The 14,363-nt window shown below is 31.5% G+C and overlaps 1 protein-coding gene across 14 annotated transcripts in view; it reads left to right on the top strand.

The window, feature by feature from the left end:
- The window catches only part of LOC127700530 (roundabout homolog 1-like), a 99,648-nt gene that overhangs the window by 57,670 nt on the left and 27,615 nt on the right, over positions 1-14,363 (top strand). For all 14 annotated transcript variants that reach the window (XM_052204054.1, XM_052204059.1, XM_052204056.1 and 11 more), the window contains 3 exons: positions 8,797-9,114; positions 12,641-12,928; positions 13,299-13,559. In XM_052204054.1, the coding sequence (XP_052060014.1) occupies positions 8,797-9,114; positions 12,641-12,928; positions 13,299-13,559 (867 nt within the window). The remainder of the gene's footprint in view (positions 1-8,796; positions 9,115-12,640; positions 12,929-13,298; positions 13,560-14,363) is intronic.

The raw sequence follows: 14,363 nt of genomic DNA, 5'->3' as shown, positions 1-14,363 counted from the left end.
AACTAATATTCATGGTAAAGTCCTATTTCAAGGAAATTTTCTCATAAAATGTATTTTGGAGACTCAATCCACTCAGAATATTTCATTATTTGTAATATTTCACTTAAATAGCAAGAAATTTTAACACATGAGAGTACTCACAAGGTCAAAGGTGCATGTACAGCTTCCCATATTAGGTGTAATACCACCATTGATTTTCCCCTATTAGTCTTTGTTAAATTTGCACTTTTCAAAAAATTGTGCAGAATTTATCTTTGTTTCAAATAAAGAAATACTTGGCATGAGTAAAGTTTTATCCTGTCCAGTACTATAGAAAAAATTTCACATAACATTTCATTGCATATAAGAAAATAACCATCACTGGAAGTTAACCAATCAAATTTTCCCCCTTTTTTAACCTGTGTACAAGCTTTAGTAACCATGTAACCTCAAATTTCCAAAATATTCTATAGAAACCCCAAATAAAGAAATAATGGTGCTTTGAAATACCCAAGATATATGTTTATGACTCAGAAATGTTTTACTGCAATGAAATGTAGGATCAATTACCTACAACTGTCAAATTCAAGGGAATATTTTTTTTCGACCTATTTTCGTATGCAACCGGATGTGACGTACTATGATTTGGTGGTATTACACCTAAAGAAGACTTTTTTGTTGAATAAACTGAATGTGACTTTTTTCCTTTGTAATACTGGTTATTTCAAGCATTCCTGTCAAGTTTTGTCATAATCAGTTCAATAGTTTGAGAAAAATCTAGTATAATGTAAGACGACATCTACAGCGATTCGAGCAAAATTTCTTCGAAAAATTCAAACCAAGCCGCATCATGATAGAATATAGTGTGGACCAATAAATGATCAAATATTTATCTCATCTGCCTACAAACAGTTGAATATGATACAAAAGATGACTTTAGGATGATAAATACTACTAATGGACCTCTTATTCTTCCTAATAAAGTCTCTTTTGGTCCATTTATACCTCTCATTTCCTCACAATTTCTACTTTTTAGGCCAATAAATAAAAATTTTGGGGTAACTTTCACTCATTTATGATAGAAATGTTATTATAAATGATTAATTGAAGTATTCAAGCTGCTTGAACTATCCGTATAAAAGTTTATTGTCTCCAAGGAGGTTTCAATAAGTCCTTGCAATCTTAAATTTACGCCGCGTTCCAGAGAGGGACATAAAAAACTTCTCTTTTGGTGAATAATTTGTTGTTACTGCTTTAAAAATAATTTCATTTACTTAAAACTATATATTTATTAAAGTATTTCTTAGGAAAAATTTTCTAGTATAGCAGAATATAAGAAATAAGGAGAAAAAGCTCCCCAAGACTCTAAGTATTGTTGTTCTGTCAACTAATATTCATGGTAAAGTCCTATTTCAAGGAAATTTTCTCATAAAATGTATTTTGGAGACTCAATCCACTCAGAATATTTCATTATTTGTAATATTTCACTTAAATAGCAAGAAATTTTAACACATGAGAGTACTCACAAGGTCAAAGGTGCATGTACAGCTTCCCATATTAGGTGTAATACCACCATTGATTTTCCCCTATTAGTCTTTGTTAAATTTGCACTTTTCAAAAAATTGTGCAGAATTTATCTTTGTTTCAAATAAAGAAATACTTGGCATGAGTAAAGTTTTATCCTGTCCAGTACTATAGAAAAAATTTCACATAACATTTCATTGCATATAAGAAAATAACCATCACTGGAAGTTAACCAATCAAATTTTCCCCCTTTTTTAACCTGTGTACAAGCTTTAGTAACCATGTAACCTCAAATTTCCAAAATATTCTATAGAAACCCCAAATAAAGAAATAATGGTGCTTTGAAATACCCAAGATATATGTTTATGACTCAGAAATGTTTTACTGCAATGAAATGTAGGATCAATTACCTACAACTGTCAAATTCAAGGGAATATTTTTTTTCGACCTATTTTCGTATGCAACCGGATGTGACGTACTATGATTTGGTGGTATTACACCTAAAGATCACTTATGATTTTAAAAATGGGTATAAAATTTTAACGAAATTTTGTTAAAAAGAAAAAAGAAAAAATAACACACAGATAAAATCTGAAGTGCACAGCATATTATTAGTATCAGATTGATTTGATTAATTTAGCATTGCACCCTCACAGTTGTTAAATTTGTCCTTTGTATGGATGGGACATTATGATTGGCTATTTAGTTCTGAATTGAAGATTTTTTGATGGAATGTTCTAGAAATTTAGTGTACAAATCAATGACCATCAACCTTTACAAGACATTAAGGATGCCAGTCTTTTTCTTACCTGCGTGCAGCACATTAATTACAATACAGCAGAGTTCTACCGTTTCAGACAATTCTCTGTAATAATGTCATAAGGTTCAGGTATCATTAAAAGTTTTTATATTTTAAATATACAGTGATTTCCATGAAGTGTTTGATGTTGTGCTATTACTTTATGCTTTATAAACAAGAAATCAAAGATGTTGTTAAAAATACATCAACTGTACTCGAAAATCACTTTGTGGGAGGGACTGACTTTATTTTGTTCACGTGAGAGCTAGTGTTTTTATTACGATCGTAAGTATAAAATGTGTTTTGGGCATTGCCAGATTTTAATAAAGTTATCGTATGCAAAACTTTTACAGAAGACTTCATTATAAAATGGGATGTACATGATAATAGGGTGAGTTTGATTGCTTTCATCAGACCAGATGTTTAATGGAAGGGCCCGTCATAAACTTGGGGCACATCACACTTTTATTAAGCCTTTGAATGTTTACGAGGGACTACATTTTTTGTTAGGGACAAAGGTTTGAAAGAAAGCAATATGTTTGTAATATAATGAAATATAAAAGAATATTTAAGATATTGGAGACATATGAGAAATTAGCAATCACATTTATACCGCCAAAAATGTTTCTTTAGATAAAACAAGTTCATGGATGCTCGTGACAGTTCTTCTTGTGATAAGAGGAGGATTAATTCACATAAAGTAAACTAAATGATAATATTTGGGAAGTTTTCAAAAGCTAGATGTACTGAGTTTTTAAAATTGAACTATTGATAAATAAAAATAATTAGCTTGATTTCCTGTGTTGACAGATAAGTCTTCATTGAGAATTGAAAAAAGTAAATTTAAACTTTTAATGTTTATTAAAGTAGAAAGATTTATTGTAAGTGATAAACAAAAACTGAAATCATGCAACAGAAATAAATCTATATCAATATAAATGAACGCTAGGGTGGTAGATTCAGAAGGTCAAGGATAACTTGAGAGTTAAGTAGAGGGTGATGATTGAGATTTGGCCATTAACCTGCAGAGAAACATACCTGTTGATAGATCATTGATGTACCTGGAAACATGCAGCATGTTTCAACATATCTGATTGGTTAATGGAATGTTGTGTTCTTGAAGCAGCATCAATGGGTACATCTGCCTTGGTCTTAGTGGTCACTAGACTTGATATATGGGTCATTAAAACATTGTCCATACTTTTTAATATTGATCATGGTGCAGTCAAACTTAAATAAACCAAGTGCAGACTAAAAAAAAAACCTTCTTTAACAAAAATATGCTCAGAAATTTATATTGAACTGCTGGAATGTGTATGTTTCAATGTTTATGTGTCACTTTACAAAGCAATTGAGTATGTTTGAAACAAATTGAATTCAAATACAAATAGATAGTGCATTTTACCTTATAATTGGTTAATTCATTCCCAGGTGCTTTTGTTGAATACTCAATAAAATATATATTAGAACTTGATCTGTCTGGAAACTAAAGGCACACACATGAAGTAATGCATTAATATGCTGAATATTTGTAATTTAGTAGTTCACTATGCAGATGTGAAGCATATTAGCTAGCTTAATTAGTACTTTAACAAAATAAATCTTTTCTTTTATTGTAAATGTTTGTGTAACGTTCATTATATTTTTTAAACCGTTGATTACAGAGCCTTTCTGCTTACCATAAATTAGGTCTGTCTGATTGGTGTCCAAACCCACAGGAAGATTGATTCTAAGTAATCAAAGAGTTTTCTTAAACAGATATCCTTTAAGGTTTTAAGCTTTCAAAATTTCAAAGATAAAAAGGTTGGACATCTTCATCAGGTGGAAATTTAATCCAACTTTTAAATTTATCTCCATCAGAGAGAAGGTGCGTCTGACTTGATTCCATATACCTATCACATAACTTAGAAATACTTGTCATGAAAGTTTACCTTGAAAACTCTATGTCTGGTGTCAGATTAGATAGATTTATTTAACTGTACTAGACTTGGCATGATGAAGGGAATAATACAGTCATTGTTATCTCTGGAACATAAAGGTGGTGCCATCTAGATCATCTGTATATCAAAGAATATGCCTATTAAACCATAAATGTCATGGTCAAGTGAAATGATTGATACTCTTGAAGAAAGCTCTTATTCCCACACAAAACTGCTGGAATTGTGTCTTTAACCTGTAAAATATTAAGGAATATTTCCTCTTACTTCTTATACCCTTTCATAAAATGAATTGAGCATTTATATTTTGGCTTGCCTGTTATATAATGTGTTGATTTATTACATTTGTCCTATATTATTTTACCCTGCATTGTTGAGGAAGATTATGCATTGAAATTAAGTTCTAGTTTTCCATGTTTCAATCTCATTTAGTAAACATTATATCTTAGTTCATATGTAAAATTTCACAGGCTCATACCAAAGTGTTTTTCTTACTGAAATGATATTTTCACATAAAGTTATGAAATAGTCATTAATAAAAGTTTTAGATCTGTTAAATAGATATATACAAGATAAATATCTAGATGTGTTTATATTAGGTAATATATACAGTAGGCAGTCTGTTTATAATCTATCTATCAGCTGGTCAGAAAAATCAGAGAGAAACTGACCATTGGCCAATTGGTCAATATTATGATAACTGAGCCTGATACAGAACTCAGTAAACATGTGATAGCTTTGTTTATATTGACCCTGGGAGTCAATAACCAGGTATTTGACTGTTTATAATGGAAGCATCAGGACAGATGTAATAATCATCTTCAATACATAGGCTGGTATTTACATCATAAAGTTTTATTACAAGGCAAGCTTTCAATAAACCTTTGTTTCTTATTGCACTATAACACATTCAATCCCAGTAAGATGAAAGGACATCAAAATAACTCTTATTATTCAATAACATGACAAAGTAAAAGGAATCAGCTCATAAACTGTAAGGGTATAGATTTCTATGAGCAGGGTATAAAAATGGGGGACTTTAAAACAGCTGACTGTTTCTATTTATGTCTTGTTAGAGGTTAATAACACAATACTCAGAATCCTAAAATCTATTGTGGGGTTGAAATAAACCAACTTAAAATATATTGTATGCACATTGCTTACATATCATTGAACACCATACCTTTAATAATCAAGATACCTCAGATGCACTTTAATGAAGCAAGAAAGAGACTGAAATGGAAATTCTGTTTGAAATTGTTTTTTTAATGACATAAGGGGTTTCCCATCCTTCGATCAAGATCAGCTGTGACCACAGTTTGATGTGGTTGTTTTGAAACATTTATGATTCATTTTTCACAAGAAGATGATTTTGTTTAATCAAATGTATTAATTATCTTTAAACTTTGATAAATAAGATATTATATCATGTTGCTGTCTCCTGTAGTATGGCTTTGGTGATGGTCGCTTTAAAGTTTGCCTCATCAGTTGGGCAGATTATTCTAAGGATTGACCTTTAAAATCTGTATGGTCAGGCCATAAAAAAGAATATGTTTGTTTGCCCTAACCCTACCTATCCAGAAAATAGCTGTCTACTCAAAATCTTTTATTGTCCTGATGTGAAAAAGTTTTTTTTTAATCAGATAGGCATGAAGACTAAAAAACATCTGACACTTTAATTTCTCTTTGCCGAAAAAAAGAAAGAAAATGCCTACCTACCTACCCACTGTCTTTACCTTTGGGTAGGGTTTGGGCAGACTAAAATATTTTTAAGTGTGGCCTCAGTTGACCAGATTATACTTTGGATAGTTAATTTCTAACTGTAATTTTCAAAATATCTTAAAAATTTGTTCTCTCGTAGCACACAATCTTGAAATTATTTCGCAACATAAAATTTAAGATCATATGGATATGTCTTCTGATTGATCTCCTATAAGGGATTCAGTATTGTTACTTTTACCAGTTTCCAATAGTTAAGTAGCATTTTGTAATTTGTTCATATATTTGTTTAGTGCAAATTAGATGGGGAGCTTAAATTTATGAATTGGAGTGAAAAAAAAACATCAACGCAACAAAATTACAAAAAAAAATAAAATTAAAGAAAGCCTTACAGGACATAAGTTTATCACATAATTGTAATAATTGAATGCTCAACCAAACTTTCAGGCTTTTACAGTGCATTATGAAATTCATCTAAGGGTTGTGGGAATGGTTGAGATGTTATTGCACCAAGTAACACTGTTCTTTGAAGCGCTAATAACCTGGCATAAACAGCTCCAACCCAAACAGGTTCTGTGATCTATGTACTTTTCTTATTACTATTCCTGCATTGTTTGCTGAGTTACTCCTATAAACATTTCAATGTAGCATTTCATAATACAGGAAAATATGTGGTGTTACATGATTTCTTACTGAAACAAATAAATATCAAGAGAAAGAAATATTCTGTTAATGTCCTCTGTGTTGGGTGTGTTACAACATGATAGAAATATTGCATTTTTGTTTGTTCTGTCAGATTTGGAGAAAGATCAGGTATGCTGTTAAATTAGCATTTAGGGTATTAGCTGCAATGATGTGAAACTAGACATTTCAACCTAAATATCAACAAAACTGACCTAAAACTTCAAATATTAACAACGGTGGCCTAAAACTTCAAATATTAACAACAGTGACCTAAAACTTCAAATATCAGCAGCAGTGACCTGGTTATTGTTTTCAACATTTCCAGTTTGAATATCTCTGCTAAAGAAGTTGTGTTACACAATACTTTTTAATAAATTATTTTTGAATGTGAAATTAAGCATATCTGTGTTATTATTTTATTCACGTACATAAATATTGGAACACAACTTCTGAAACAAGGTTTTGGGAAATTTGAGAATTGGGTAATATGTTGGTTTTGTATGGTACTCTAGCTGTCCTACTTCTAAGATAAATCAGTTTATTGTACAGTGATAATTTGAATCCTAGACAATCAAGAGGCAGTAAATGGTCCTTTTAAGTTGTTAACACCTTACTTAGATTTTGTTGACATTTTCAGATTTTCTTAATCAAAGCAAACAAATTACTTCACCAATTTTCACATAATCTGTGTACTGTTGTGACACAATAATCCAGACTAATGGATAACAGCAAGATTAAAATAACCATCAACTTCCGCTGACCACAAGCTGACCATTAAAACAATAAATCGTGTCTGCCAGTCTAAGGGTAATGAAATTCTATTTGTTTTGATGGACAGTTCCAATATAAAGCTGTTTATATTGCTAATTAAATGCTCAGTTGTTGATTAATTACTATAATTAACACAGTTGGAAGATAAGGACAAAAAAATTCTTGCAGACGCTGACCAATATATCAAAAATGGCATGTAATTCTGGCTTAAGATATATGACCATTTATCAGTTAATGAAAATGGCTGGTAGCTTCTGGGCATAAAGCATGTTGAAGCAGAAATTCTCTATAATGTCATGACATCACTCTAGAGGTATCTGCTGTTAACAGCTGAAGTGACTGTAGGCACAATTTAGTAAAATGGATGAACTTTGACAACCAATGTCCTAATATTGTCACAGATTTGTTTTGTTGCAAGAGATTTGACTAGTGGGGAAACAGTCATTTATCAAGATGTTGAGGTTCAAAATTTTTATGATGAATTTTCTGTGGTCATTAGTTTTATCATAAATTAGACTTCTTCATGTTTGAAATTGACCACCAGAAAACTGTCCATTATTTCAAGTAGTTAATCCATAATTACAGTGCTGACCACCTGCTACTTCAATGAGATAATAACAGATTGAGAGGCTTGTGATGTAACAATGACATAAATTACTGCTCCCTTGTTGTAATAACTTTATAAATGATTGCTCCCTATAGTAGCATCAAACAAAATGGAAATTTAATAGTCAATAAATGGATATACTCAAGGGTTGTCCAGAAGGTGGACAGTTATAATCAATATACTTTAAGTGTACAGCCAAACTCAATAAATGTTTGATGACTTTATTTGAAGGCTGTGGGAAGGTTCCATATTGGATTGACAGGGTTTTGTAAGATGATGTCATTAAGAAACATGGAGTGTCTGGTCTAGAATGAAGTGTTAAGCAAGCTGGTGCATCTAAAATGATTCCCGATTTGTCTTTTGTTTAATTTTAATGTAATGATTTTTTAATGGTTGGAATTTTAGTCATAAAAAAATGTAACAGTTGGCTTCATGTTTAAACATTTTGAAAAACTAAAAAAATAACTGAAATTCTTATATGAAAAAAAAAGTATACAGTGATACATTTAGACAGTATGTTCGTTTCTTATATTCTATTTTCCATCAACAGAAAATTGTATGCCTGCCAGAGATGAAATATACTTTGTCATCTCTCAACAGCAATGAAATTTACCATAGCCTTATACTTATCATCGGTGTATTAAATATATGTTTGTCTCACTCCAAAGACAGAATAAAATTTACCTATATCTCTTTCTAGGTAATAAATTTACCTATATCTCTTTTACCTTTACCTCTTTCCATATGGTAATAAATTTTCATCTCTTATTTTACAGCTGCCTCAAGTTTGCCCAACCCAAGAATCGTAGAACACCCACAAAATGGTTACATAGCCAAGGATGAGCCTGCTTCTTTAAACTGTCGTGCTGAAGGTGACCCCAAACCTGAAATAACATGGTATAGAAATGGTAGAAAAGTGGAAACAACTCCAGATAACCCATTCTCTAATCGCATGATCTTCCCTGGTGGAAAGTTATTCTTTTTAAGCGTAGTTCATAACAAAAAGGATAAAACTGATGTCGGAGTTTATTACTGTAATGCGACAAACATCCATGGAACTGCTATTAGTCGCAATGCTACACTTTCAATCGCAGGTAAGCTACAAATATACATGATACTGCCTCTAGGTGTAATGCTACACTTTCTATAGCAGGTAAGCTACACACATCCATGATACTGCCTCTAGGTGTAACGCTACACTTTCTATAACAGGCAGGACACACATGTCCATAATACTGCAACTAGTTGTAAAGCTATATTTTGTATAGTAAGTAAGCAACAAACGTCTAATGGCTCTGTCTAATTGCTCTGTCTAATGCTTTTCTCATCAGTCGTAATGCCATATTATGTTTTACAGGTAAGTTGCAGATATAAACAACATAGATTCTTATTACCTACACTAATGCAGCACTATAGTTTTTATATTTCTAAAAATTAATGTATAATAGTCAAAGTTCAAAATGAGCGGAAACATAAATAAAACTTCTTAGAAATTAGAAACATAATATAAAACTTCTTAGAATACAATTGTTTATTGCATAACAAAAGAAAAAAAATATTTCAAAGAAATTTTAAAGTGAAACTGCATGTATCATACACATGTACAGTATAGATGATACATTGAGCATGTCAGTGTGATAGTTAGCTACAGCTTGTGTGCATTACACATCCTTTGTCATCTTGTCATGCAAGTAGATTAAGTAAAGGAAATGTCACATTACTGAGACAAAAGGAAATTAAAAAAAAAACTAAAAATTTCCCTTGTGAAAGAACAAGAACTGTTCATGTATTGGCTGTATAAATACTGAAAAAGATTGGCCATTTTTCTGGTCCAAGAAAAGATTAAACAAATGAAAATACCAGACTTGACTCTTCTAACTTTTTAACACAAGGAGCAGTCTACTATCCATGTATGCTTCAGCTTTATACTATTTAGTTTTTAATTTTCTTTGGTCTGCAATTTTGCATAAATAATGGCCCTTTCCAAAAGTTCTCTTCACAGTTATAAATCTTGTTTAAGATTAACTCGAATAATTCAAGCCCTTTCCGTGTCCGACTTTCTCCCACACGAGGGCTTGAACTCCTTATGATCATTGGCCGCGTCGCCTGCTCTCTGTGAGAGAGAGCCAATCGGCGGCGATCAGGATAATGAGTCTGCGCAACTGTCTTGTAATTGTCTTACCAAACACGTGTGTTCAATTAACACAAATCCGATAATAATTAATTAACATCAATTAACATCAGTTTACATCATTTAACATCAGTTTACATCATTTAACATCAATTAACATCCGGAACTCCTCCTTCTTTAGCTGCCAACTTAAATCAAAATTCCCATATTGCATAGCGGTGTGAATTTTCCGGTTGACGGTCTTTATCGAGGAAGACGTTCAGGCATTAATGTAGCCTTCGTAGATCAGCGGAATATAACGACTGAATTATTCGGGTTAGTTTAAGATTAAATTATAATTTTAGGCAAGTTATTTCCCTTTCCATTGGTTTATCACAATGAGACTACCCATAATTTCTGCCAATTTGCATGTAGTTTGGTTTTAAAGAATTATGGATTCCAACATATTTGTTTTCAAACTTGATTAAAAATCAGAAAATGTTTTTTTGCAGAAAGTCATGAATTATTTGATGTAATATTTGGACAGGCTTACCTCAGAATTTGACAGCTAGAAATAAACAATAAAGGGTGTATCGGCAGTTATCTGGTGCTTATTTGATACATTATGTTAACAAAGCTGTATAACCTATTCCTCCAGACAAAAAATTCATATATTTATGACAAAATAAATGAGAAAAATTATAGTTAATCTATCCTATTATAAAATAATAATGTTTGGGAGGAGATAGGAAGATTGAAATTTTTCCTCAATGTTTAACATTTTTTCACATTTCCCACTGCAGACTATAGGTTATGATCATACATCTTCAGTACACCATGTGGATTACAGATTCCCATGATTAATATAAGTTGACTGCAATTATTGAATTGAGGAATAAATTAATGTTTTATGGTTTTAGCCTCTGCATTATAGTACCTCAAGATGTTTAATGTAGAAATGACATGGTAAATGTGATTTATTTTCAATTTTACGATGTCAAAAACAATTATTTGCACTCTCTATGCATTAGAAACTGATGGCTGCACTCACAATATGTATAGTTGACTGTCAATAAACCTTAAGAGAAACAAGTCTGATTACATACCCTGAAATTTTGGCCATTTTGCCTTTTGTTTCTGAAATATTGGATGAAATGCACCAATTCGGAAAAGATTTTCAGGTTAAAATTTTTGTTCAGTAGTCTTTACACCTGGGAGAATTTGGTATCTTGGGAATTTTCTCTCAAATATAGTAAACCCAAAGAAAGGACATCTTTTTTTTATCCTATCAGAGATAACAATAACTAAATCTTCCTAGAAATCTGAAAGTTATCCATGAGGTTTGTGTATGGTAATGCCATCTTGTAGAATACTTTCCAATTTGATGAAATATTATTTTTGTGAAGTTTCTTAATATATAATGCAGACTTAATCTTAAAGAAACTTGTATTTTTTAATTATTTATTTCAAAATAAGGCTCATTATGAAGAAAATAAGAAACATAGTGTCTTTTCTAGTGTTGTTAGCTGTTGTCTAATTAATATCTACCTCATATTTCCTTTAATCATTCAACTATCATGGTATTTCAAGGTCAGGAGTTATCATAAAGATTCCCATAAAAATTACAAATCAGCTTCTTTTTACCCTTATCACTCCGCCTTGTAAAAACCTTGTGGTGAGAATCCTGTATCCTCATTAAAGGTTTCGATCTAAGATATTTAAAAAAAATAAGATCTAAAGATATTGAAAACTTTGATATTTGTATTTGATGGTTTAGCTTCAGATACTGCTACTGATACCTCTGATTCATTTAACTTTGATAGAAAGTTTTACAGAGAAGGAAATCCCTGTTGTTATTTCAGCTGCTTGAGACTGATTGTGTTTGTTTGTCTTAGCCATACAGTGAAATGAACAGTTGTTTACATAAAATATACCAACTACTATAATTACACATCAAAAATACACATTTCCAGCACATAAAAATAACAGCATATAACAAGAAAAAATATAAGATGATCAATGTAAGAAAATGTTATCTCATTAACTTTATTTATATGGTATAATACAAGGGTCATTGGGCAAAACACTGACCAGTTGATGACAGAGGTGAAACATTCAGATTCTTGATAAACAATTTTTTTGGCATTAGTTATAATATTGATAAAAAAGGCTATTGGTGGATGTAGGTGAGATTATAGTCTGATGAAATAAAAGTACTGTGAATTCATTTATTCATTTACCCACTAAAATAAATCGCTTGCGAAAATTAGTTGGTTTACAGTATATAAAAATGAATCTACAGTAAAGAACTAATGCATCAAGGTAACAGGGCTTTTATTGCTGTTTTTCATCTTGTCAGTTTCTGGCAGGTTTTAATACAGTGAACTATAGAGCTCATACATTGGACCTAGTATAAGAACTAATATAGAAGTTTTTGGTTTTACATAATTATTGACTAACACATTTCAGATAACCAATACCTATTTACAATATTTTGCTCTTCATTTTAGTCCTGAGAAGTGATTTTCGAGTACAACCTAAAAATGTGACTGCTGCCATCGGAGATTCAGTGAGCTTCCCCTGTCGTCCACCAAGAGGGGAACCAGAACCAAGAATTATCTGGAAAAAGGACACAGAATTAATTATCCAAGATCCAAGTCACACCAGATTTGTTGTTACTGATAATGGAGCTCTTAACATCAGTCAAGTACGGAAACAAGATGCTGGAATTTTTAGATGTATAGCAACAAACGATGCTGGAGAAAGAGAGAGTGCACCAGCTGTTTTACGAGTTATAGGTATGTATTCAGACAGTTATTCTGTCCTTGGTGACTGAAAGTAAAAGATTTTTTACATAAAATTTGCAAAAAATCCAAAGATTGCATAGAAAATACAAGAAGTAAAACTTGCTTTCTAAATAAGATTTAGCACTTGTTGTGTCCCCTGATCTATACTTTTATCCAAATGGTTGGATCATTCCCATATGAATTTCTACATATTATTGGACTCATTAGAAAAATCATGTTTCTGATATTTTAGCAAATGTAAACACAGAAAAAATTAGTGCTTTATAAATTATTTTTCCAATATGAAAAATTGAATTACCAACAAGAATAACAATATTTTGTATAATAGTTCAAATATATATATAGTTTTTTTTTCCAACAGAAAAACCAAGTTTTAGAAGATTTCCAATTGATGTCACCACTAGAGAAAAGAAGACAGTAGAATTTCCATGTGATGTGGTTGGAGATAAACCGTTACAAGTGACATGGAGAAAGGAGCATGGAAATATCGGACATATTTCTACATTACGAGATCACACATTACGTATAGAGGATGTCAGCAGACATGATTCTGGGATTTATGTGTGTGTTGCCAAAAACCAGGTTGGAGAAGCTGAAGCTGTTGCACGTCTCAATGTAGAATGTAAGTATATGTCACTATATATACGTCAATATTTTTATTTTATTTTTTTGTAATATAAGTGAGCAGCACAAATATGAAGCTCTTGGTGGGGGTTCGTGTTGCTGAGTCTCTAGTTTTCTATGTCACGTTTTATGTACTTTTGTTTGTCTTTTCATCATTTTTGGTTTTTTGCTTTGGCATTGTTGGTTTGTTTTTGTCTTGAGTGTAAATACTCCTTTGGTATCTTTTGCCTCTCTTTTCTCTTACTTGTGGAGGCTTGGCTGACCATACTGAAATTTATTTGTTTTCTAATATAAGTTATGTCCCTTGATAAAATGTTATCTGTTTGCCACTTTAGATGAAGCAATTAAGAAATATCACCTTTTGTCCCTTATGTTTTCAATGTCAGTTGTAATTTTTAACAAGTTTTTTAGGATGCTTTGTAAATGGTGTAAATTTGATATTTCCTGTGCATCAGTTTTCAAAAGAGTTGTCTCACTTTGATCTTATCAGGTGAGAAGATAAGGTGGAGCCATGGTAATATAATTTGAGCTCCTTTATTACTGGGAGCAAGTTTCAATATCGCAAGATAAAAGGATGCTAGATCTTGACAATTGTTGTTAATTAACATTTTAAACCTAGCAAAATAAATTGTATAAGTGATATGCTGTTGTCGATATCCTTAATCATTAATTAATGAAAGCATGTTACATTTATATCACGCTGGGTTTTAAAAACAGAAGAGCTATGATCACTGATGTACAGTTATGGAAACATCATCAAACATATTGAAGTTTGTATCTTGTCTCCGTGATGTTTCGATTC

Source organism: Mytilus californianus, unplaced genomic scaffold, assembly GCF_021869535.1.
Source record: "Mytilus californianus isolate M0D057914Y unplaced genomic scaffold, xbMytCali1.0.p SCAF_5, whole genome shotgun sequence".
In the NCBI taxonomy this organism is placed as follows: Eukaryota; Metazoa; Mollusca; class Bivalvia; order Mytilida; family Mytilidae; genus Mytilus; species Mytilus californianus.
The sequence above is the reverse complement of the archived record's forward strand: the minus strand, read 5'-3'. Positions and strand labels throughout refer to the sequence as shown.